Genomic DNA, 25572 nt, shown 5'->3' on the forward strand with positions numbered 1-25572 from the left:
GCAATGGACATTTTCAGGCATCAGTTTCCTGTATGTATGGTGCATTTTGTTTTGCTGTGTATGTAGTGTATATAATGGGCAAATGAGTCCCAATTTTGAAACATTTAGTTTTAGATATTAAAGAGGTCTCCAGTGCATGAAGAAGTAGTAAAATTAGCATGTTTGTTACATTTTGTGTTTAAATTCATGGGAAAGCTTGACTTCAGGAAATGACTTCTGGGTATGATTTGTTCAACCATCTCTAAGCATTACATATGCATGTACTTGTCCACTGAACTGGGAGTAGACAGAAAAAAGGGAGGAGGGAAAGAGTCAGGAACGATACGGTCATACTAGAAGATATATCAAATTATAACCATTACTACGTGTGCAGTTTTATTTACACTGATGTGTGCATAGTGGACACATTCTTATGTGGAATATCTAATCCTTCTATATCTTTAATAGTGCTTGATATGTTTTTAAAGTAGAAATTAGAATAAAACTTTTTGTAAATAGATTTTTAAAATATATATATATTTAAGTTGTAGATGGACATGTTACCTTTATTTTGATTATTTATCTTTATGTGGTGCTGAGGATCAAACCAAGGGCCTCACGCTTGCTAGACAAGCACTCTTTCACTGAGCTACAATCCCAGCCTGGTAAATAGCTTTTAAAAACTGGTAGGAAATACTGTGTTTGGAATTGTTAAACCACGTCTGAATGGTATCTTGTCAGTACTTGTTCACTGGGTTGAGGGAGGTGGGAGGGAAGAAGTTACAAAAGGTGTTTTGTTAGTTTGTGTTTGAAAATCCCAGCTTACAATTGCCCTTTAACGTGCATTTCATTTAACTTTGCTGTACTGAATATATTGTGTATGTACTGGAAAAGGGAGTCTTAGTTTTATAATATCTTGCCTCTGGGTATGCAGAGATTGCCAATGTGTCACAAAAGTAGAGTTAGTAAACTAATGCATTTTGTATACTTTTTGTTAAAATTCATAGAAAGGGAGTCCTCTGAAAAGAACTTTAGGAAGTGAAATTGTAACATTACATCTGAGTGACACTTGTGCCTCTGTCACTTGTGACATAGGAGAGAAGAAATGAAAGAAAGATTCTAGGCCAGCATGATCTTATTTAGATGCTTTCAGATATAAATATTGCTACCTGTGTATCATTTATTCAGCAACACTACTATGTACATTGTGGACAAATATAAGTCCTCATTTGAAACACCTGGTTTTTCTAGATGTTTAGAAGTGCACAAAGTATGTTAAAAGTAGAGATAGTAAATAAAACATATTGTAGGTTAAAAGAAAAAGAAAAGTAGATTCTAGGGATAGAATTTGGGGAATTCTTTTATTTATAAAGTGCAAGGAAAATAAGAAGCCAATAATTAGGGGTGAGGATTACCAGAAAGGTAGAAACAAGGGGACAGTGTATTGTTACAGAAGGAAAAAGGGAGGAATGTTTCTGGAAGAGGTTGGCCAGAAGAAGGAAGTCAAATGCCATAGAGAAAGGGCTGGGGATGGAGCTCCGTGGTTCAGGGCTTCTCTCGCCTGTGCAAGGCCCTGGGTTTGATCCCCCCAAAAGAAAAGTAAAGAAGAGTAAAGTAAACTGGAAAGGAGTTTGGATGGACAGTGTTGGTACTGATAGGGAGAGCTTTCGGAGTTGAGGAACAGAATGCTTGTGTCTGATAAAGCAAGCAGGCGGGAGCTAGAAGTTTTATTTGTAAAATAATATGGCGCACGGTTATATGTTAACTTATGGAAACTTCTCTCTCATCCTCCCAACAGCCCTGAAACCCGTGGATCTACATTCCACATATCAGGTGGGGCCCCTGATGGCCGTGGAGACCACTCAGGGCATAGTGCTGCACTGGCGAGCCCACAGCTGGCCCCTGCGCTCCCAACGCACGCCAGTGGCCTCCCTACACTCTGTGGCCAAGGAACTGGAGGGCCTGGCCGGGGGCCCCCACACTGTGGTGGTGCTGGGCCTGGGAGCCCACTTCACCACCTTCCCTCCATCCATCTTTGCAAGACGACTGGCAGGGATTCGGGCAGCTGTGATGGCCCTGCTGGAGCGGGAACCCAGTACCCTTGTGGTCATCAAACTGGCCAACACTGGCTATAAGTCTGTGTATGGCAGTGACTGGTTCACCCTGCACATGAACCGGCTTCTGAGAGCTGCGTTTGCTGGGCTCCGTGTGGCCTTTGTGGACGCTTGGGAAATGACCTCCAGCCTGGCCCTGCCCGACAACATCCACCCAAGGAAGCTCATTGTGAGTAATGAAGTGAACTTGCTCCTCTCCTTCATCTGTCCCACCTGAGAGCTACTGAGGGTCCTGGCAGTGTGCTGATGGAGAGCCTGCAGCTCAGCCACAGGAAATGTGAGAAGCAGTGATGGGACCCAGAATGAGGAACGATTCAGAGAAGATTAGTTACCCCAAGAATGGCCACATGCATTAAAAACTGGTGACATTTTGGTGACTGTCCTCTCGTACAGTTCTCTGTGCAATGCACAAATAAATACGCATTACATGAATGAGATGATATTTCACATGCTCTCTTTTCAGTTTCCTTTTTTGGAAATTTTTATTGATTTAATTGTACATTATGCAGTTTTGTAAGGGGTAATACAGAGATCCCTTATATCCTGTACTTAGTTTCTACCAATGTAACCATCTTGTCAAATGGGGTACATTATTGGGATATTAACATTAATATCAACATTCTTATTTAGATTTTCTCAGTATTATTGTCCTCAATTGTGTGTGTGTGTCTTGTTTTTGTTTTTTTTTTTTTGCAGTGCTGGGGATTAACCTCAGGGCCTCGTGCATGCTGGGCAAGTGCTCCACCACTGAGGCTATATCTCTAGCTCCTATTGCATTCATTTGTATGTATTTATTTTATGCAACGTTATCACATATACTGGTTTCTGGTTAATTCTTTAACATTTGTTTTGTAGCTTTACAAAGGAAAGATGACAGAGCCCAGGGTTTGTCCAAAGTGGCAATCAGGAGAGTCTCCAAAAACCTGGGGTCACCTCAGACTAAGGTGATCCAACAAGAAATCCCCAGGACCAAAGAGCACAAAGAAGAGAACCATTGCAAAATTTGGTAAATGGAAGGGTAGGGGATTGATAGCCATACACTGTCTTCACTCTGGTTTCTAGCCTGACTTGATACTATATGGGTGGCACAAAAATTCTCTAGGGATATAGCTCAGTTGGTAGAGTGCTTGCCTTGCATGCACAAGGTCCTGGGTTTAATCCCCAGCTACACACACACACACACACACACACACACACACTTCTCTAGGACCAGGTTGTGTGCCTAGCCTCATATACCTCCAGGTTACCTGAACACATCAACTGTGATATATGGAGAAACTGACATTTTTTCAGATTGTAGAAAATTAAGGAAAAAGAGCTGCAGACATTCAGCAATCATGAAACACACCAGTAACAACACAGCAAGAGTGAGAAACAGCAGGAAAAAAGTCAGAAGAACCCAATCTACAAAACTCCCAGATATTAGATCAACTGGAAAAAAAATATGAAATTAGTATCTTTAAACACACTGAATGAATCAAAAAGAGGTTTTTACCAATATGAGTAAAAAAAGATAAATACTTTTTATAGAACTCTTAAAATAAAAACTAGAATAATTATAATAAAAATGAAGTGCATATTTAAAGCCAGGCTGGAGAGAGGTAGAGAAAGAATTAGTGAATTGGGAGCAAGAATGGAAGAAAATTTTCAGTTTCATCCAAGAAAGGAAAAACATGGATGGAAAATGTGAAATAGATGTTAGATGTGATAGAAATCCAAAGGGATCAATTGGGGTTGAGGGCAGACAGAGAGGGAGAGAGAGAGGGAGACACAGAGAGACAGAGAGAAAGGGAGTTGGGGAGGGAGAGAGAGATTGATTTATTCTTCTTATTATAACATCAACATCAATCTTACTGGATTAGGGCCCCATCCATACAACCTCATGGAGTGAATTCTTAGAATTGTATGCTTCCTTGGCATCCATGTTGAATATAAGTAAAGCTTTCTCATACCAGAAGCGGTGCTTAGTTACCCTTGACACACTTTCCAGTTTTCCACCTCCTCCCAGTTCTACACTATGGTTCATCCAGATATCTGCCTTTAAAAATCACCTGGTGGGGACACCTCCCTATGCAAACTACTTGATGCAAACTACTTGTTTGACCCCATACCTCCCATTTCCTGCAGTGACTACCTCCCAGTCGCAGTGTCACCCCCCACTCTCGTAACTTGTGCCTTCTTGCTCCTAAGCCACTAGTTAGAATTCTCCATGGGAAATTTCCCTGGGTAATGCCCTGGACCACAAAGAAGGCTTCAGTCCACAGGTCCCTTGCTTTCTGTCTCTTACCTGCTGGGTGTGCCTGCTCATCCCTGATGGCTCCCTCTGTTTCCCAATGGCCTGTGAGGTGTGCTTGCCTCTTGTCTCCAGGATCTGGGACTTGTTATTGTACCTCTTTTGTTGAGTTGTCTCCTGTGTCTCCCCTGACTGACACACCCTCTTCACCAGTCTGGGTTCTCTTGGAGAGTGGCTGTCTTGATAGGAATAGATTGGACTCAGTTCAGACAAGAGCCTCATGGACATCAGTCAGGATAAAGAAGTTTTCTGTTGGAGAGGCACCTGCTCACATGTTGGACACTTGGGCATTAGGCCATCAGCTAGGATGAAGTAATCCATTGACAGGAACACCATAAAAGGTCACTATTACCAAATGTCCCAGAGCTCCATCAGGGCCAGGTTAGAGTCTATAGCATCTGTCCAGGGAGAGACCTCAAGACCAACATGAAGGACTGAGCTTAGCACCTCACTTAACCTTCATTTACCATAAAGATGCTATCTCCAGACAGTCACGTTGGGGGTGACATAGGAATATGGGGGATACCAGTCAGTTCATAAGAAAAGATAAAGTGAGAACATTTCAGACAAACAGGAGCTGATAGAGGCTTTACCAGTGGGTCTTCACTACAGAAGAATTCTGAAGAATAGACTTCTGTGGGAAGTGGAGTGGTTCTTCCAGGGGGAACTTAGAGTCAGGAATCTTAAATTTGGTGGTTGAAATTCATAATATTACTTTTAAAGAACCATATAAAATAATCATAAAATTTCTAAGGCTAGGGAAAATAAGTTAAATTCAACTAAGTTAAATAAGTTAAATTCATTCTACAGTATACTCTGAAACCCACCCCAAAGCTTGTTCTCACACCCTCAACATTCAGTATTCTTTTCAGCATTTCATTTTTTGAACCATTTGAGAGAAAGTTGTTGAGAGCCACAGCCGAAGGGGCCCCAGCAAACTTCCAGCTGCCGGCTGACGATTGGCTCACAGCAGCCCCAGCAACATCTAGCTGATTGGCTCCTCTGCGGTGATGCTCATTGGACTGTTTCCCTGCCCTTTCAGACCACGGAGCTGCTCATTGGGGGACTTTTTTGGCTCCGCCCACGTGACCCAGCCAATCGGCCTCAAGAGCAGGAGGATTGTGGGAGGTGGAGAGAAGCTTGGGTGGGAGAGAGAGGCTTGGGGAAAGCCGGTGGTGGCAGTTGAGGCTCTGAGGGTTTTTCCTGAGAGGCTATTTTGTTTGTCGTGTGTGGTTCTAAAAATAAAGTTAGTTTCTTTTGACAAGTGGCTCCTGATTGTGCCCAGCCAGACTGCGGCATTTGGTGGCTCGCACGGGGAGCGACTGAGGGTAAGTGAAACTGCTCGCCCCTGAGGGCAGGGCGAGAGGATGGGTAGCCATTTTAAGATTCCTCTTTTATTTTGCTTCACTTTTGTTTTAAGTTGCCTGTCCCTGGAGATGAGTGAGACGGAAGAAAAACCGCTCACATCTGAGGAAAAACTATTTACGTCTGAGGAACAGATAGGGAGAAAGGACAGATGCACATGTCAGGAGGATAGAAAGGCTATAATGACTTTTTGTTGTTCCCTTTTTATTTCATTCTGTCTCGGTTTTGTTTGGTGTCATCTTGTTGGGTTGTATTATAGTAGAAATATGGGATCAGAAATTAGTAAAAAACAAACTGAAAGAGTGTTAAGTAAATTGTTAGAGGAAGGAGGCATCCCAGTAAAATCAAGAGCAGTCAGGGCATATGTTGATACAATACAAAAATGTAGCCCATGGCTTTTTAAGGAGGAGTTGTTGAATATATCACAATGGAACCATCATGGTGAAGATTTAAAAAGAATAGAAAAGAAAAGCCCAGGGACTCTGCCAGTTGGCACATTGCCATTGTGGACGTTGGTATCTTGTTTGCTTAGTCCAAAGCCTTCAGTTCAGACAATGGTAGAGGAAGGAGAAGACATAATGATTCAAGTAAAAGAGAAGGTCTCTCAAGTTAGTCAGACAGAGGAAAAGATTCAAGTAAAAGAGAAGGCCTCTCAAGCTAGTCAGACAGAGAAAGAAAGTGTAAAACAGAAAAAGCCATCAGGGGGAAAGTTACAACAGGAGACTGCTACTAACACCTTTCTATCACCAGAGGGTGTAAGTGTCCAACCAACAGCACCACCTCTACAGGAGACTGCTACTAACACCTTTCTATCACCAGAGGGCGTAAGTGTCCAACCAACAGCGCCACCTCCATATGCTGGGAGGCCCCCAACCCCCGCAGTTGATAGTTGGGATCCTGAGACAAGGTCTCAAATATTAACATGCCCTGTATTTGAGGCAGATGGACGTCACACACTTGCCAGAATTTGGAAAATTAAAATATTTGCATGTTACAGTTGATACTTCTTCTGGATTTTTGATGGGCTCCCTTCATGCCGGAGAAAAAACTAAAGATGTTATAGCTCATTGCTTACAAAATTTTGCCACTGTGGGTGTTCCAAAACAGTTAAAAACAGATAATGCCCCTGGTTATACTTCTACCTCTTTTAAACAATTTTGCTCAACATTTGGCATTACTCATATAACAGGAATCCCATACAATCCACAGGGACAAGGCATAGTTGAAAGAGCTCATCAAACTATTAAAATGTACTTATTAAAGCAAAAAGAAGGAATTGGGAAGGGGTATATATTCCCCAAAGATAAACTTAAAATAACCCTTTTTACTCTAAACTTTTTAAATTTGGATTCATCAGGACTTAGTGCTGCAGAAAGGCATATGTGTCCAAAAAATGTACATAAGCCCAAGGTACTTTGGAAGGATATTCTAACAGGACAATGGAAAGGTCCTGACCCAGTAATTGTCTGGAGTCGGGGGTCTGTTTGTGTGTTTCCACAGGGAGAACAGCAGCCGATTTGGATTCCAGAGAGATTAACCAAGGTCCTGACCCAGTGATTGTCTGGAGTCGGGGGTCTGTTTATGTGTTTCCACAGGGAGAACAGCAGCCGATTTGGATTCCAGAAAGATTAACTAAAGCGATTTCTACAGACCAAAAAGAAGATGATTTGGCTCAAATCCATAACAACTGATATCCAAAACTCCAGTTTGGCTATTCTTACATCTGCAACAGAACCAGGATGCTTTTTTCAATATCTATTTTATTATTGCCCTTTGCCATATCATGAAGTTCTATTTTGTTTTTTGAGCTCATACAGACCTAGGTTAATGTTTTGCTGATCAGTTCTATTTTTTGACTATAGAGTTTTTAAGCATTGCAATGGAGATTTCACCTGTAAAAAGTTATAAGGCCTTTACTATAATGTTATGTGTTGTATGTATTATATTATGTGTGCACACTTGTGTTTTGTGTTATATGTTTGAATGTACGTATGTCCATATATCATATATGATGAGCGCTCATGATAAAATGGATCCAAATATTTTTTTTTCACGTGATTTATATGGTTTAATTTAAATTGGGTAAACAACTGTTGAGGATTGTTTTAATATGTAAACAAAAAAGAAGGTTAACAGATCTGTTTACTTTCACCTTTCCTTTTCATTATATTTAATAATTCTCTTAAAGATAATGTAAATTGTTAAGAAAATTGTTTTCTTTTAGTGCCTTCTGTAATGTTACATAATTTTTTCTTTAGCCATTATTGCCAGAATTCCTATCTTCATCCCAGTGCCGGTGAAGACAATGTAAATTGTTAAGAAAATTGTTTTCTTTTAGTGCCTTCTGTAATGTTACATAATTTTTTCTTTAGCCATTATTGCCAGAATTCCTATCTTCATCCCAGTGCTGGTGAAGTCAAAGATAAAACCAATCTACAGCTTCTACAATAGCCATCACTGAACTGCTTGCAGAACTTGCCTGGACACATTGTGAGCTCACCTGTATGCATTGTGAACTATCTGTTGGTACAGCGAATTGTGGTAGTGCTGGAGTATTTTTGCTGATGATGTCACCGGTGGTACAATTTTTCAAAGGAGCCCTCAATTGGCTTAATGTCATGGCATTTTGCATCCTCCTCTACTAGTGATGGTCTAAAATTTGGGGGCCAACAGAGGTGAGGCAAAGAACCTCACCCCCCCACAGGTGCAAAGGCCTATCCACAAGTATGGCTGTATGCTGGACCGGTAGTCAGTGACGGGTATGATCCAATTGCAGTGGTACCAACCTAAGACAGGAGGCTGACGCCTAGAGGTCAGTTCATCCGATGACGGGTAAGGACCATATGTTGAATTGGACTGCCTAACAGGCACGGTCCCTAAGCCACATGCTTGTTGTTTAAACAGAGAGGGGGAGATGTTGAGAGCCACAGCCGAAGGGGCCCCAGCAAACTTCCAGCTGCCAGCAAACTTCCAGCTGCCGGCTGACGATTGGCTCACAGCAGCCCCAGCAACATCTAGCTGATTGGCTCCTCTGCGGTGATGCTCATTGGACTGTTTCCCTGCCCTTTCAGACCACGGAGCTGCTCATTGGGGGACTTTTTTGGCTCCGCCCACGTGACCCAGCCAATCGGCCTCAAGAGCAGGAGGATTGTGGGAGGTGGAGAGAAGCTTGGGTGGGAGAGAGAGGCTTGGGGAAAGCCGGTGGTGGCAGTTGAGGCTCTGAGGGTTTTTCCTGAGAGGCTATTTTGTTTGTCGTGTGTGGTTCTAAAAATAAAGTTAGTTTCTTTTGACAAGTGGCTCCTGATTGTGCCCAGCCAGACTGCGGCAGAAAGTTACATATATCATTCCTCTTCTCCCCTAAGTACTTCAGAGTGACTCTCCCGAAACCAAGCATATTTTCTTCTATAGCCAGAGTATAATGATCAAATTCAGGAAACTTAATATGGATAATCTCATATCTAGTCTATATCAAATTTAGTAAGTTATCCCAATAATGTTCCCCATAGATATTATTTTTCCTGGATCAGAATCCAAACCCAGACAGCATTTAGTTTTCTTCTTCTTTTTCTTTTCTTTTTTGTCATATGGTAATAAGATGTTCTTTCTTTTTTATTTTATTTTTAATTTTTTTAAATATTTTTATTTGTTCTTTTTAGTTATACATGACAGTAGAATGTATTTTGACATATACGTACGTCAAGTATAACTTCCCATTGTTGTGGTTGTACATGATGTGGAGTTACACTGGTCATGTATTAATATATGAATGTAGGAAAGTCATGTCCAATTCATTCTACTGTCTTTCCTATTCCTATCACTCCACCCTTCCCCCCATTCCTCTCCCTACTCCCCCCATCCAAACTGGTGAATTTGCACAACCGCACCCCATCCCCCTTTGGGAGTCAGCATCCAGAGAGAACATTCAGCCTTTGGGTTTTGGGGATTGGCTTAATTCACTTAGCATGCTAGCCTCCAGTTCCATCCATTTACCTGCAAATGCCATAATTTCATTCTTCCTTATGACAGAGTAATATTCCATTGGGCATTAATTTTTCATTTCCCTGTCATCTCCTTTAATTTGCTGCTTTTCTTTTCTTGGTCTTTCTTTTGGAGCATACATGGCATTATTTCATAGAAAGTCTCTACTGGGAATATTTCTGAAGTCTCTAGTAATTAATTTCAAGTTATGTGCTCTTGGAACACCACAAGAGTGATGTAGAATTTCAATTCAGCTCAGGAACTACATGGTGCCAATTTTGCTCTAATATTGATGATGTTACTTTGATTAATGGCTAAAGTGGTTCCACTAGATCTCCCTTTGCAATTAGCAAGTAATTAATGGGAATACATTTGAGAGTATGTAGACATCATGTTCCTTCTTGGGCTTTTATCTACCAGTTTAAGCAACCTTTTTTCCCCACCTAAAACCATTATTACTTTGATAGTTGCAAATGGTGATTCTTCTCATTCCATTACTCCTTCTACATGTCTGTGTTAGTTGTCATTCTACTGTAATAAAGCAATCCTAATTTATTTATTTGATCATTTATCTATGTCAGTATGGACTCATTATTCAATGGTCTACAATAAATTACTATCATCGTTTGGACTGTTAAGTTCCTTCAGATATGATCAACAAGAATCTCTTCAAGTTAAGATTATGAAAAGAATTTTCTGCCTTTCACTTCTCAATTGACTACCACTCCCTTCAATCAAACCCATTCTCACCAAGGAAATTAAAAGCCTCTTTTAGGGTAAATCAATGGACAATTTCCAATCCTTAGCTTTTGATCATTCTTTATGCAACCTTTACATCACAGATCATTTTTCCCTTCTTGAATTGCTCTTTTCTCTTGGCTTCCATACTCTCACATTCTTCAATTCACAAGAGATTAACTGGAAAAAGGAAGTCCATGGAGAATCCATTCTGCTGGGGAGGGTGTCATCAGAACTACCTAGTCTCTCAGTGGCTGTGGTCATAGAGTCTGACCCTTGGAATAGAAACACATTTTGGATGCAGCATCAAAATGCCTCATCGGACACGTTCTGAGTGTGGTTTAAGGGTTTAGTTCCTGACAACTTAGCATTTTTCTAATCTCCCAACACTTACATGGACTGTCAAGAATCCTTTTATTAATAGTCCATTTCCACAATCAGCCAGGATTGGCCTCTGTTTCTTGAGAACAAGAAGTCTGGTTAATCAGGGTATGGGAATATGCTGCCAGGGTTAGTGGTGATTACAGTTTCCTATGGAAAGTGTGATAATAGAGGTGAAATATGCAAGTACACAGGAAAGTCATCCTTCCGGGCCCAGGAAGAATTCCACAAAGAAGAGGCAACTGAGCTGAGATCTGAAAGAAGATTTTGGATCAGTCAGGCACACAGCATCAGGAGAACATTCTAGGTTGGGGAACAGAGATGCCCAGGGATGATATAAATCACATGGAAATTTGTTTGTTTAGTTTTTAGTTGAAGATTAAGTGAGACAAAAGGAGACAGCAGAAATAAGCAAGAGTTCCTAGAATTTTATCTATCATGTTCAGGGTTGTGACTCGCATTTGCTAAAAATGACCCTGGGTACAGCTGAAGATTCATTTCTTCTGAAGAGTCTCCACCTGGAGCTCAGGCTTTATTTTCTGAAACTATTTGTACATTTGGAAAGAACATTTTCTGAAAGATGACTTAAGGAAGGTGTAGATTTTTCCAGTATGTCCAGACTAGTTTCCTGGTCTAGGAGCAGGGCTAGAGCAATATATGCCCCAGGGAAAGGCAGGTGCCTGTCACCACTTGGGGGTGGCTTCTGGTGAGGGCTTACTTTGTGTTCAGCTCCCAGACTTGCTTGACTACTCAGAGGAACAGCTAGTTGACCATAGCCGATCATGGAATCTACTGACCAGGAAAGATATGAGCATGGTGAACTTCCACCTTGTAGACCACTGAGCATGACTCCCTCCCTCACCCCTTGTACCCATAACCTGATTCAACCAAACTCCATTCCCCTCAGAGACCCTGTTATCTTTTTAATTTTACATTTATTTATTCTAATTTGTTATACATGATAGCAGAATGCATTTCAATGCATAGTACACATATAGAGCATGATTTTTCATGTCTCTGGTTGTACACAAAGTAGAGACACACCATTCGTGTGGATATATATGTACTTAGGGTAATGATGTCCATCTCTTTCCACCATCTTTCCTATTCCCATGCCCCCTCCCTTTTCCTCTCTCCCCTTTGCCCTATCTAAAGTTTCTCCATTCCTCCCCTGCTCCCACTACCCCCATTGTGGATCAGCATCCACATATTAGAGAAAACATTTGGCCCTTGGTTTTTTGGGAATGGCTTACTTCACATAGCATCTTTTTCTACAACTCCATCCATTTACCTGCAAATGCCATGATTTTATTCTCTTTTAATGCTCAGTAATAATTCATTGTGTATATGTACCACAGTTTCTTTATCCATTCATCTATAGAAGGGCATTTAGGTTGGTTCCACAATTTAGCTATTGTGAATTTTGCTGCTATAAACATTGATGTGGCTGGGTCCCTGTAGTATGCTCTTTGAAGATCTTTGTGTATAAACGGAGGAGTGGGATAACTGGGTCAAATTATGGTTCCATTCCAAGTTTTCCAAAGAATCTCCATGTTGCGTTCCATATTGGTTGCACCAATTTGCAGTCCTACCATCAATGTATGAGTGTGCCTTTTTCCCCACATCCTTGCCAACACTTACTGTTGTTCGTGCTCTTCATAGCTGTCATTCTGACTGGAGTGAGATGAAATCTTATTTGCATTTCTTGAATTGCTAGAGATGTTGAATATGTTTTTCACATATTTGTCGATTGATTGTATATCATCTTTTGAGAACTGAAAAGCTGCTTCTCGGCAAAAGGAACAACCAGTGAGGTGAAGAGAGAGAACACAGAATGGGAAAAAAATTTTACCATATGGACATCAGATAGAGCACTAATCTCTAGGATATATAAAGAACTCAAAAAACTTAACACCAAAATAACAAATAACCCAATCAATAAATGGGCCAAGGAACCAAACAGATGCTTCTCAGAGACCCTGTTATTTTGAATGTCCTTAAAACAACTGCACTAGCCAGTCATGGTGGTGTACACATTGTAATCCCAGTGGCTTGTGAAGCTAAAGCAGGAGGATTGTGAGTTCAAAGCCAGCCTCAGCAACTTAGTGAAGCCCTAAGACCCTGACTCTAAATGAAATTTAAAAATAGGGCTGGGAGGGCTGGGGTTATGGCTCAGCAGTAGAGCACTCACCTAGCACGTGAGAGGTCCTAAGTTCGATCCTCAGCACCACATAAAAATAAAGATATTCTATCCAAAAATGAATATTAAAAAAATAATTCAGGGAATGTAGCTCAGTGGTTAAGTACCCCTGGGTTCAATCCCTATTACTCCCACCCCCGCAAAATCCGACAGGACTCCCTTCCTTGTGTCTTCTATAGCTCAGTGAACAGGGAGTTTTTCTTCAGACAAACTTATTTTATAGGGAAACATTTTAAAGCATTTTTAAAATTTATTTTTAGTTGTACTTGGACACAATACCTTTATTTTATTTTATTCTCTCTCTCTCTCTCTCTCGTGCTTTGCTCTCCCCACCCACTCTCCCTCTCTCTTTTTTCTCTTCCCTTCTCTCTCTCTCTCTCTCTCTCTTTCTCCTCCTTCCCTGTTAATCAGACATCACTACAATAAAGATCTCTTGGTTGCTCCGAGTGTGTGGTCACTTTCCTTTCATTTGGTGCTGAAACCCAGGAAGAGGGTGAAATCACTTCTGGGTCCCTCTTCCTTCAGAAGTGCCACTCACTAGATGACCTGAACCCATTTTCTCGACCACCAGAACTACATCCACCACCGCCTTCGATTGGTGAGTTTCCCCTTCCTGGAGTCCTAAACCCAATGGTGGTTTTGGGAGGATTTGACCATTGATTGTCCAGCAAATCTCTTTATTCACCTTCAGGGAGGAAAGCACCCCACCACAGCCTTCAAGGCCACGGTGGTCCTCAGGGACTCTCTCCTCCCTCAGATTCAACTCTCGGGTCCAAAATTATTTCCCTTCCCCTTCCCCAGCATAGACTTTATACGTCATTCTCAAAGGACTGTGTAATCTCCAGGAACACATAACAGAGAACTGAATATCACACCCCTCCCAGACCTTCATGGTCGCGGTGGCCCTCCTAAAGTCCTCTCACCTTAAGACTCTGCCGCTAGAGATACACTTACCCTCCCCTTCCCCTCTCCTTCTCTGGCCCTGGGAGTCACCAGCCTTTTCAGGAGGGGTCCCAAAAAGCCTTGGCCAAGGTCTCTCACGGCTCTGGCGCCGTCCAGGACAGGAGCCTCGATTGTCAGAAATTGGTGATGAACAGTCTCTGTAGCTCAACCCTGCCACCGGGCACTGTCTAATTTTTGGCTCTAGTGGGGACGCCTCTTTTGCCAATAAATTAGCTCCTCCCCCCCATACTACATTTGTGACATGGGTAATGCATCCTCTCTGCCTGTCAACTCTCTCTTTTAGACAATCTCAAAACCCTCTCCTTGACACCAGATATTAAGCCCCCCAAATTGATCAAATATAGCACCCAGGATTGGCCCCTAGACAGTCAAAATAAATGGCACCCTTTTGGGTCTTTAGATGCCTCTATTCTAAGGGATCTCTACAATTACTATGAGCATTCGAAAAAATGGGTAAAGATCTCCTATATTCAAACATTTTCCTTGCTCTGATCCAATCCTGTTGTCTGCACCTCTTGCAAAACTCTACAAATTCTTCTAGCTTGCAAACCAACACCCCCAACCACTGACCCACAACTTTCTTCACCTCCAGACTCATCCACTACTTTCCCTGCTGATGAACCTCCACCCTATCACCTGGCTCAAATAGGTCTTCACCCTCAACCTTCTACCCCAGCCCTTCCACCATCACCCCCACCTCAACAACCTGCTTTCTCCCCTCCAATTACTAGATCAAAAACCTATTCCACCACACTTTCTCACACCATTGCCCCCTTGCGTGAGGTAGCAGGTACTGAAGGTATCCCTCCCCCTATTCACTCCTCTCTTCTCCCATCAGTGCCCATACCAAGTCCCATCAGGCCCTCTCACCAGCTAACCCAAAGCTCGAATGAGCTGGGGAGGGTCCTCAGACCCCTATCCGAGATCTGGTGAAAATGACTTTTAAAGTTGCTTTGTCATCATTGAAAATAAAGTTACTAAGAATTTAAAGTCCCTTACAGGCTTTTTGGGATATTCACTCCCATCCTCCCCTCTGCTCTACCTGTTCTACTGCTCAAGTTTTCCTTGCTAGGGAAAATCCCAAACCCCTTTCCCATTATTCTTTTACATCTCCTTCCTCATTCTCAGATCCACCCAAGCTGCTCTCAGCCCCATCTTCCCATCCCCACCCCACGCTACCTAAGCCCACAGAAAAGTCTTAACTGACCTTCTTCAGAAATCTTCACCATGGCTGATTTTAGGACTGTCAGCAAAAAAGTCTCTACAAAAGAGTTCAATGTAGATAAACTTCCTTTTTTTGTGTTGCCCTATTTTACTTGGCCACTGGTTGGGAAAAAATCAGCACTCCAGATGGCAGACATCCCCTTACTAGTTTTCCACAAACATTCATCCAGAATAGTAGTTTGTAAAAATATGAAGCTGGAGCTTCACAGTGTTGTCTACATTTCTAAGATAAGAGAAGTTACCAATTGGGCTCCATGGTAACAGCTGGCAGGGGGAGGAAAGACAGGGGAGAAAAAGATCTTCCCCTCTCAGGTGTTGTCCTTGAAGGGTTAACATGTCCAGAACAGTGAAAGAAAAAGCTGCTTTTATGTGAACTTCTGCAGACTGTGAACTTCTGAGTCCTCCCCTTACTATGTTGGGTATAAAATTCTGAAACTGCCTAAACTCGGGGTTCAGGGGATTAATTGATTACAGCAGAAGCGTGCCCTCTGAATCTGGCTACAGCCAAATAAAACTGTTTCCTGCTATCTTAGGTGCCTTTCCTTGTCCATCCCTACAACAGTTTAATTCTATGTACTTAAACATTGTTTATGTTTTCATGAAATGACAAACAGATGTGATTAACTGTATTGTATAAATAAGAAAATATTTCTTATTAAAATGGAATAATTTTCCTAAATTCAGAAATTTACAAGGATTGTTTCAAAATGTGAATAAAGAAGGGGTTAACAGATGGGGAAGAGAAATTAGAAGGTTCTAGGTATGGATTTAGTTGAAGGGAAAAAGGTGTTTCTGGATAAGAGAGTCTATGTGATTAAGTAAATAAGAAGGTTTAAGTAAGTTATAAAGAAGGTTTGTGTAATTTGGCTATATATGTAAGTGTTTTGAGCAAGTACTCTTATTTTTTTATTGGTTGTTCAAAACATTACAAAGCTCTTGACATATCATATTTCATACATTAGATTCAAGTTGGTTATGAACTCCCCATTTTTCCCCAAATACAGATTGCAGAATCACATCAGTTACACATCCACATTTTTACATAATGCCCTATTAGTAACTGTTGTATTCTGCTACCTTTCCTATCCTCTACTATCCCCTCTCCCCTCCCCTCCCATCTTCTCTCTCTACCCCATCTACTGTAATTAATTTCTCTCCTTGTTTATTTTCCCATTCCCCTCTTATATGTAATTTTGTATAACAATGAGGGTCTCCCTCCATTACCATGCAATTTCCCTTTTCTCTCCCTTTCCCTCCCACCTCATGTATCTATTTAATGTTAATCTTTTCTTCCTGCTCTTCCTCCCTGCTCTGTTCTTAGTTGCTCTCATTATATCAAAGAAGACATTTGGTATTTGGTTTTTAGGGATTGGCTAGCTTCACTAAGCATAATCTGCTCTAGTGCCATCCATTTCCCTGCAAATTCCATGATTTTGTCATTTTTTAGTGCTGCGTAATACTCCATGGTGTATAAATGCCACATTTTTTTTTATCCATTCATCTATTGAAGGGCATCTGGGTTGGTTCCACAGACTAGCAATTGTGAATTGTGCTGCTATGAACATCGATGTAGCAGTATCCCTGTAGTACGCTCTTTTAAGGTCTTCAGGGAATAGTCCGAGAAGGGCAATACCTGGGTCAAATGGTGGTTCCATTCCCAGCTTTCCCAGGAATCTCCATACGAGCAAGTACTCTTGAAGAAATTAAGGATTATACAACTATAGTTAAACAACAACTGTTATTTTGCAATATTGTAATATGTTATTTTTTTAAGAGCTAAACTTGATTAATATAAAAACATCAGTGTAATTACGGAGCTATTACTCTTCTTTGTATATTAAATGTGTTCGTATTTTCCAGGTATACAAGTCTTAAGGTAGAAGCTTTAAAAGGAAGTTATATCAAGCTGATGTTCTCCAAAAGGTTGCATGGTAATTTTAAGCTTATAAGAATAACATATTGGAGATTTATTTATATCATTTAATGTTCTGTAAGTGGACCTGTTATCAATAATATTAAAGTACTACGTACTGGGATACAATTTAAATGTAATATCATAGTGTGTTAGCTAATATTCATGTGACATCAAACAATAATATATGTAAACCTTATAAAATGATATTTAAGAAGCAAAGATCAGCTTCAATACTAGAACACTTTATCTAAGATTTATAAAGAATCCTGCCTTACCTGAGATAAGGTTCTGCCTCCCATCTTACTACATATCAGAATGACTCCAAAATAGGCCAGACTTCAGTTGAAGCCCAGTACTCTTAATTTAAGACTGGTGAGACTGACTTGCTAGATGTTCAAGATCAAGACTTAAAATTAAAAATAAATTAAAAGGGACAAGAAAACCCCAATACTTGGCTCTTACCTTCTGAGTCAGTCTGAATCCAGGGAACAGGGAACTTCTCTAAAGAGCTTTGCAACTCTGGGCCACATAGCCTCCCAATCAGGGAGATTAATGAGACCACTGGAGAATTAAAAGCCAATCAGTGCACTTGCTGTAAATAGGAGGGTCATTGGAATAAGGAGACACCCCCGATGCTTCCTAGGGAAGCCACATAGTCTAGCAAGACCTGGACCCATCCTAGTGCAAATGGCACTAGCAGAACTAAGAAGCTGCTCTCAAGTTCCCCCATGAGTGACTCCTATGAGAAGTCAGCTGACTCTTAACAATAGATAGAAACAAAGTCAATTTTGACCAGCTTGATCTTAAATACCTACCAAAAACAGTTAAACCACAAACACTGTTATCCCTGGTGGTAATGAAGGACAATAACAGCTAGAAAAAAGGAGACAGCAACTAGGCCAACAGTCTCCATAGGGAATGTTCAGTCAAGTATGGCCTTGGCTCCTCCACCTCACAGGACCCCTATTAGTCCTCTTTATGTTTCTCCTAATAGGACCATGTCTATTAAATTGCCTACAAAAGTTCCTCTAAGATCAGATACACAAACTCACCAACCAGTTGGTCCATCAACTGTTAACTTTAAGACTACCAGCCCCTGATGCCCAAGATGGAGACCTATGACTCATGACCAACTCCTCCTGCTCCAGAGACTCTGCCCCTATCTAAAACCCTCTCTAACCCCTTTTCCAGTTTTTACAACTCTTCTTTTACTTCCCAGGAATGAGAACTACTCTCCAGCAGGTCCACTCTGCTTTTTCTGTCTGCTCTACAGTATCCCCACAAGAGGGCATCAAACCTAAACTCCCCAGGCATCAGATGAGGAGCCACCAGCCAGGCGAAGACTGGCAGATGGACTTCACTCACATGCCTAGGCACAAAAAGCTTCACTACCTACTTACTTTGGTTGATACTATTTTTAGGATGGATAGAAGCCTTCCCTACTTCTAGGGGAATTGCTAATACCATTCCCTCCATCCTCATTGAACAGATCATTCCCAGGTTCAGACTTCCTGCCTCCATCCAGTCAGACAATGGTCAGGCCTTCACTTCTCAAGTTGTTCAACTAGTATCCAAAGGCCTCAACATCACTTGGAGGCTCCACATCCCCTACTGATCCCTGTCCTTGGGTAAGGTTGAGAGGGATAACAGCATTCTCAAGGATCGTCTCACTAAACTTGCTATTGAACTCAGACTCTCTTGGCCCAATCTCCTGCTCTTGACCCTCACCCGAATTTGGGCACCCCCTAGAGCCTTAGCCCCTTTGAGCTACTCTATAGGTGCCCTTTCTTAATCAACCAAAGCTTTCCTCCTCTCCTTGTGTCCTACCTGCCCTATCTCACACTTCTATACAAACTCCTAAGGGAACACACAGACTGGTGCCTTCTGCACCATCCATTGCCTCAATCCCAACGCAACCACAAACTGAATCGAACCCTCTTCAACTGGGTGGCACAGTCGGGAACTGCATCCTCAATTGTTGGAACCTCGCTAGACAGGACCCCATACAGTCATACTTACTACCCCAAAGGTGGCTAAGCTTTGGGGCCACACCCCCTGGTTCCATGTTTCCCACCTTAAAAAAGTGCTTGTTCCAAATGTCCAATTCTGGGCTTCCACCACGTTGGGGCCCACCAAACTCAAGATTTCTTGCCTACCCTCTTCTTCTTTTAATAATCATTAATCTCTCTCAAGCTTCTATCCCAACCCAACAGATGGCACTTCTACATCCAAGCGACATGGCACCAGGATGGCAAAACCCACTATCAGTTTATAGTCAAGGCGATTGCCCTTTCAGTCATCCTTAACATTATTGGATTCAACAAAGCCACCTCCAATATTTCCTAGAGTCCCTACAATAGGACCAATGGCTGATACCAAGGATCTCCAACTGCTCAGGAATGGTTTGATGCCATTGACGACCTATGGCTTCAAGGAACCTTTCTGGACTTTGTCCCTTCCAAGATAACTATCTATAGTCACTGGATGTTATCTCTAGCTGCCCTGGCATTCCCAAGCCTGTCCCCTGAACATTCCCTCTCTCTCCCAGGTAGGCCCCATGCCTCCTCCTCTCAGCAGGAAGTAGCCAGATTGAATTATGCCATCCCCCCACCACTTAGAAAAACAAAAAGGGAGGAATGATAGTTGCAGAGCATGCTAAACAAATGTTAGCTACAGGATGGGCTGAACACTCTACCCTCACCCTCACCCCTCTGGTTCCTTATCGCTTGTTTGCTTCAAGTCTAAACACTCGACCCCCACCATTCTGGTGCAATGGAAACCCACATCTAGCCCTTGCCCAGTCTGCCTGAAGGCAGAAGATGACACCCTTAACAACTAGTGTATGATCCAATCACTGTACGCCAACAAGGCAGCTTGCAGACCCAAAGGCCCCTTTAGATTTTGGCTATAAAAACTCTCCCCTCTCTTCACTCTCTCTTCTCTCTCTCTCTCTTTGCTCTCCCCACTCTCTCTCTTTCTTCTTTCTTCAATGCTCTCTCTCTCTCTCTTTCTCCCCCACTCTCTTTTTTTCTTCTTTCACTGTTAATCAGACAGCACCACAGTAAAGATCTCTTGTTCACTCCTAGAGTCATGGTCACTTTCCTTTCTCTAGGGATTAAACCAAGGGCCTTGCACAGGCTAGGCAAGTGCTCTACCACTGAGCCACATCCTCCATACTTTTTACTTTTTATTTTGAGACAGGGTCTCATTAAATTGCTTAGGCTGACCTTGAACTTGGAACCTTACTGCTCCCCTGCTGTAGTAGCTGGGATTATATGTACTCACCATTACTATGCCTAGTCTAACCTATCTTTCTATTCTAGGCTTCGCGAGTCTGTGGCTGGGATTCTGCAAACATTTCTGCCCCACCTACTAGTGGCTGTTGGGATATTTTCTCCTGTCCTCCCCACAGTAGCTTGGAGGGTTAGAGGGAAGGGAGGTCTTTCTCTTGCCTGCTTCCTAGGGGATTCCTCCCTGGGTCCTGTCCCTGTTAGTGTCAGCAACCTTTTTTCTTGTATGCAAGGAACCAACCAACCAACAAAGTCTTCTTCCTTCATAGCTGGCTTTAAATAAAAACTATTTTCTGGCCAATTTCATTGCACCTCCGTGGAGCAGGATGAAATCTACCTCTTCCCTGACCCAGTAACTAAGTGTTTGGCTGCCTCTGGCTCTAGCAACTTCTGTGCCAGGTAAGTTGTTGATATTAAAAGTTATGTTCTTGGGCTGGGGTGGCTTAGTGGTGGAGCACTTGACTAGCCTGAGTGAAGCACTGGTCCAATATTCAGTACCACAGAAAAATTAAAAATTAAAGATATTGGAGGGAGGGAGTTCTGTTCTTGTCACAAAGCCAATCCAATAATGAGGACAAGATTTTGAGGAAAAGGGATAAAGAGATTCTATTGCTCTGCTAGAAAAGGAGAAACTCAGGGTAATCCTGTCCCAGAGGCTGTGCTTCTGTAAGGGGAACAGAGGGCATTTAAAGAGGTGATTCAAGAGCTACACTCCAGCTGGACCCTGTCAGGAGTCCTAATTCACTTGTTGCTTTGAGAGACTGCCATGTCTCAGATGCTCGAGTGCCAGTCCTGAAGCCTGGACTCCTTCATTCCTGTGGTGTGTTGGCTGAAGGATAACTTGGCCTAGGGCAGGAAAAAGGTTGATATTGTTTCTACCATGATTGGGGAGGGAGATAAGGAGAAGAGAAAGGGAGTAAACAAATCAAACAAACAAAACCAGTTTTAAAATAAGCTGCAGTGGCTGAGCAGTGAGAGTTATCTTCAAAGCATGGAATGAACACCTGTTATATTTCCTCACTGTCAATGTCTATGGACAATGTCATCTCCAAGCTGCTTCCTTCTGAAACTGGGCAATGAAGGGGGTCCTGGAATGGAACATTATTATCTCCTCTTGTCATTTTTTTGGGTATATATATATATATATACACACACACACACATACATACACATATATACACATATACACACACATACATACACACACTGAGGATTGAACCCAGGGGTGCTTAACCACTGAGCAACATCCCAGACCTTTTAAAATATTTTATTAGACCCAGAGTTTTGCTGAGTTGCTAAGTGCCTCACTAAGTTGCTGAGACTGGCTTTGGGAACTTGCAATCCTTTGCTTCAACCTCCTTAGTCACTGGGATTACACCATGCACAACTTCTTTAGGACTTTTATTAGAAGAGATGGAGATGTGATTTCAATCTTGATGGGGATCTGGAAGAAGCACACTCACATATAGCAATTAATATTTGACTGATTGTCCTGGTTGTCCTACATACTATATTAATCTAGTTTCTTTTGCTATAGCCACATTTTGTCCCTCTCCTTTCCCAGGTTACCAGGAAGGGTCTCTACTATACAGTTTCTTCCTGGGCTCAATTTAAGCATGCTTCTGGGAATTTCCTTATTGAAGTGAGCAATTGGCAACACCCTAACCTATTGCAAGTGAGTTTCTTAGCATAGTTTAACCACTGTCTTTTTTTTTTTTTTTTGACTACTGGAGATTGAACTGAGGGGTACTCAACCACTTAGCCACATCCCAAGTCCTATTTTGTGTTTTATTTAGAGACAGGGTCTCATTGAGTTGCTTAGCACCTCACACTTGTTGTGGCTGGCTTTGAACTCACAACCCTCCTGTGCTAGCCTTCTGAGCTTCTGGGATTATAGGCACGTACCACCACGCCTGGCAACCACTGTGTTTTCTTAAGGTGTGATTTATCTTTTTTGTTTTCCCTCTAGTTTGGGATCCCAGGCTGTGCATACCTTCTGTTGCCCATCCAATCAACCAGCTCACTTGCTGGGTCACTTCTTTCCTTTGGATAGTCTGAGAGTGCTTGTCAGGATAATTAGCTCAGGTTTCTATGCTGATGTTCCAGGTGGCAAAGCCTTAGCTCCTAATACCTGCTGTTCTGTGACCACAGCACGTCCAGCTATCTGCAGCTCCATTTCCCATGAAGCTACTCCCATCCATGAAGAAGTCCCAGTTCAGCTCTGTGATGGGCTCATCAGACAAGTCTAACGCAATACAATAGACACTCTCTAAGATTTCAGGCAGTTAGGTTGTAGGGTCTCATTATCATCTAATGGAAACAATGTTGCTGGATTTGAGGTGGACACCACTTTAAGGTTGATCTTGGGGTTGCCTGGTATCTCCCCTCCTCCCAGCAGTCAGCCAGTAGCAACTTCCCTGTTCAAGTAGGACCAAGACTTGGTGAGATCAAACATATTAATGGGTTGTCCTCAAGGGAATTTCTCAACCTCTTGTAGTAAATCACAAGTGACAGTTACTGCCCAAAGGTGGGGTGGGCTGGGGACATCTTTCTGCTGTAGAGTCAAGCTGTTTTGACAAATAGTCCATTGGTCATGGCCCATCTCCCAGTGATGGGTGTCCCCTGGCCACCATCTGACAGATGTCCTGTCAGATCTTAAAAGGGGAGACCATTACTGTCCCCAGGTCATGGTCTAGCAGTCTCAACACCCACTGCCATGTCCTTTTTGGCCAGCCAATCCCCTTGTCCCATGACCCAAGGGGCTGGGAGGCAGGACGGAGGCCAAGTCCTCTTTGCCCATTTCTCTACACCCCAGGCAGCTTTCTTGGGGTTTTCCCCATAGTTCAGGGGTGGAGTGAGCTGGGGCTGCCTGGGGCAGGCCCAGGCCTGCCTGCATGGGGCTGAAAAGATTTACATCTTGCTAAACTTCTGGTGTCCTGCTCTCCTTGCAAATCAGAGGCAGTGCCTTTTTTTGGACCATCAACTTAGTTAACTTAGTTTCTGACTGTTCAGACTCTCTTTTTTTCCTTTTTTTTAGAGAGAGAGAGAGAATTTTTTTTTTTCCCGGCAGACACAACATCTTTGTTTGTATGTGGTGCTGAGGATCGAACCTGGGCCGCACGCTTGCCAGGCGAGCTCGCTACCTCTTGAGCCACATCCCCAGACCTGACTGTTCAGACTCGTTCTCATACAACTGCACAGCACCCTGCACAGATATCGTTTCTCTCATTTACCTAACTTGGACAGACCAGCTCCAATGGCAAGATTGGACATGGATTCAGAATACCACTCAATGACCAGATTTTGTCACAGTCAAACATCATATTTTACTTAGACAGGTTCATACCTGTGTGTGGCTCTTTTAGCTAAGACCTTTTTCAAGAGACTCTCAATCAGTAGGATCAACACAGCATTTCCCTCATCTTAAAGAGCCAATAAGAGATGCAAACAAAAACACAGAAAGGGATGAGCAGAGGGGAGCCCCAAAACCATGTGTCAGAGTCCAGCTCCAACAGGGGGTCTCAGGAGACGAATGGATGGTGAGGAGTCGGCGAAAGTGGGGGTGGAGAAACAACACAGACACCAAAGTGAAGGTCTGAATCCCAATCTTTACTTGTGAAGTTAATCTTATATATTTTTCATTTTGGCAGGCTCACAGTACTTTGTGGTTACAAAACAGGAATCATTATTCAAAGAAACAAAATATTATGTAGCTACAATTAGAATAGAAGAATGTATCTTGGCTTATGCATAAGCAAGCATTTTTACTTTCAGTTCGTGTTTTGCTTTGAGCTGTTTCTGTTTAGTTAACTTTTAATAATAGTTAGAAATGTCCCAAACTCTTGGCCTTGACTATTCTTTCTTGACTTACTGACTGGAACCGGTGCCATGATTACGGCAAGTGGTTAACTTGTTATTAAGTTTAATCAAACAAGAGTAAGAGCACAAACCATTGTGCACAGGAACAAGAACAAGTTGCCTAGTACCAAGCTCTAATCTGTCTTCTTAACATTAATTCTTCTTCTCTAGATTTTAATTTAATTTCTCAAAAACTTCCTTGACAGGAATACAGGGAGTTTTTCATTAGACATTAACAATTTACGCTCCACACCTGAATCATTGCATTTAGAGCAAACAGATCTATTCTTTAGAAGTAGTTGCATTAATTGGGAAAGTCAAGTTTTTTCCTTCATATTTAATGGTCATATGAGAAATCGCAACTATACTTATTAAAGGAATACAAAAACAAACCAGCCCATTCCCAGAAACATACTGCGCTCCTCCAGAGGATGGACGCCTTGCGCCATCCACCTCAGTAGGGCCTTGCCATTGCCTGAGTCAGGGGAGGGGCGCAGCCACCATGGCTGACAGACAGAAGCCTTTAAAACAGACAGCAGATAGGGAAAAAGGCCTGTTTCCCTACTCCTACCTAACCATGACCCCTACACAAATGGTGACACTGATGTCCCCACAAGAAGGGACCAGATGTGTGGCATCAAGGGTCTCTGCAGGCCCACTGGAGAAGCTAACCAGATGCCCAAGGTGTTGCAACTTTACTGCATTCTGTAATTCTACTTTTTCTCAAAATAGACCAATTGGTGGAGCAACCCATACTGTTCCAGGAGAGAAGGAGGGGGTTCCACAAAGCAAAAGGAGCCTCAGCAGCTACTGGGACAGTCCCTCAGTCCCTCTTACTTACAGGAAGAGCTCCTTGAGTCAACTCAAGGCAAACTCACCATGTCTCCTAAGTCTCCAGTGGTTGGCTCTCAACAAGCTCACCAGACACCCTGCATCTTCAGCATGGGTGCAGAAGACCAGAGTGGTGGGGGTGGGGTGAGGGGGTGTTCTTGGGTCCCAAATGAGTCACCAAATGTGATGCCAAAAGCTCAGTCCTTGTCCCTGATGCTAACCTAATAATGAAGACAATATTTTGATAAAAAGGAAAAAGAAGTTCTAATGCTCTGCTAGCAAAGGAGAAACAGGTTACTCCTGTCCCAGAAGCTGTGAGTCTGTCAGGAGGAACAGAGGGCTTTGAAAGAGGTGGTTCAATACAAGAGGATCCTCCTGCCTCAGTCTCTAGCGCCGCTGGGACTACAGGACTGCACCACAGCACCCAGCCAAAGTGTTGGCAT

The 25572-nt window shown here is 42.4% G+C and overlaps 1 protein-coding gene across 1 annotated transcript in view; it reads left to right on the top strand.

The window, feature by feature from the left end:
• The first annotated feature begins 1824 nt into the window (after window positions 1–1824).
• The window catches only part of LOC124081070 (NXPE family member 3-like), a 55354-nt gene continuing 31606 nt past the window's right edge, over window positions 1825–25572 (top strand). The window contains 1 exon segment of the mRNA XM_046427201.1: window positions 1825–2266. Within this exon segment, the coding sequence (XP_046283157.1) occupies window positions 1825–2266 (442 nt within the window).

This window comes from Marmota monax, unplaced genomic scaffold, assembly GCF_021218885.2.
Source record: "Marmota monax isolate L192 unplaced genomic scaffold, Marmota_monax_Labrador192_F-V1.1 WCK01_AAM20220418_F8-fsc00405, whole genome shotgun sequence".
Classification (NCBI taxonomy): Eukaryota; Metazoa; Chordata; class Mammalia; order Rodentia; family Sciuridae; genus Marmota; species Marmota monax.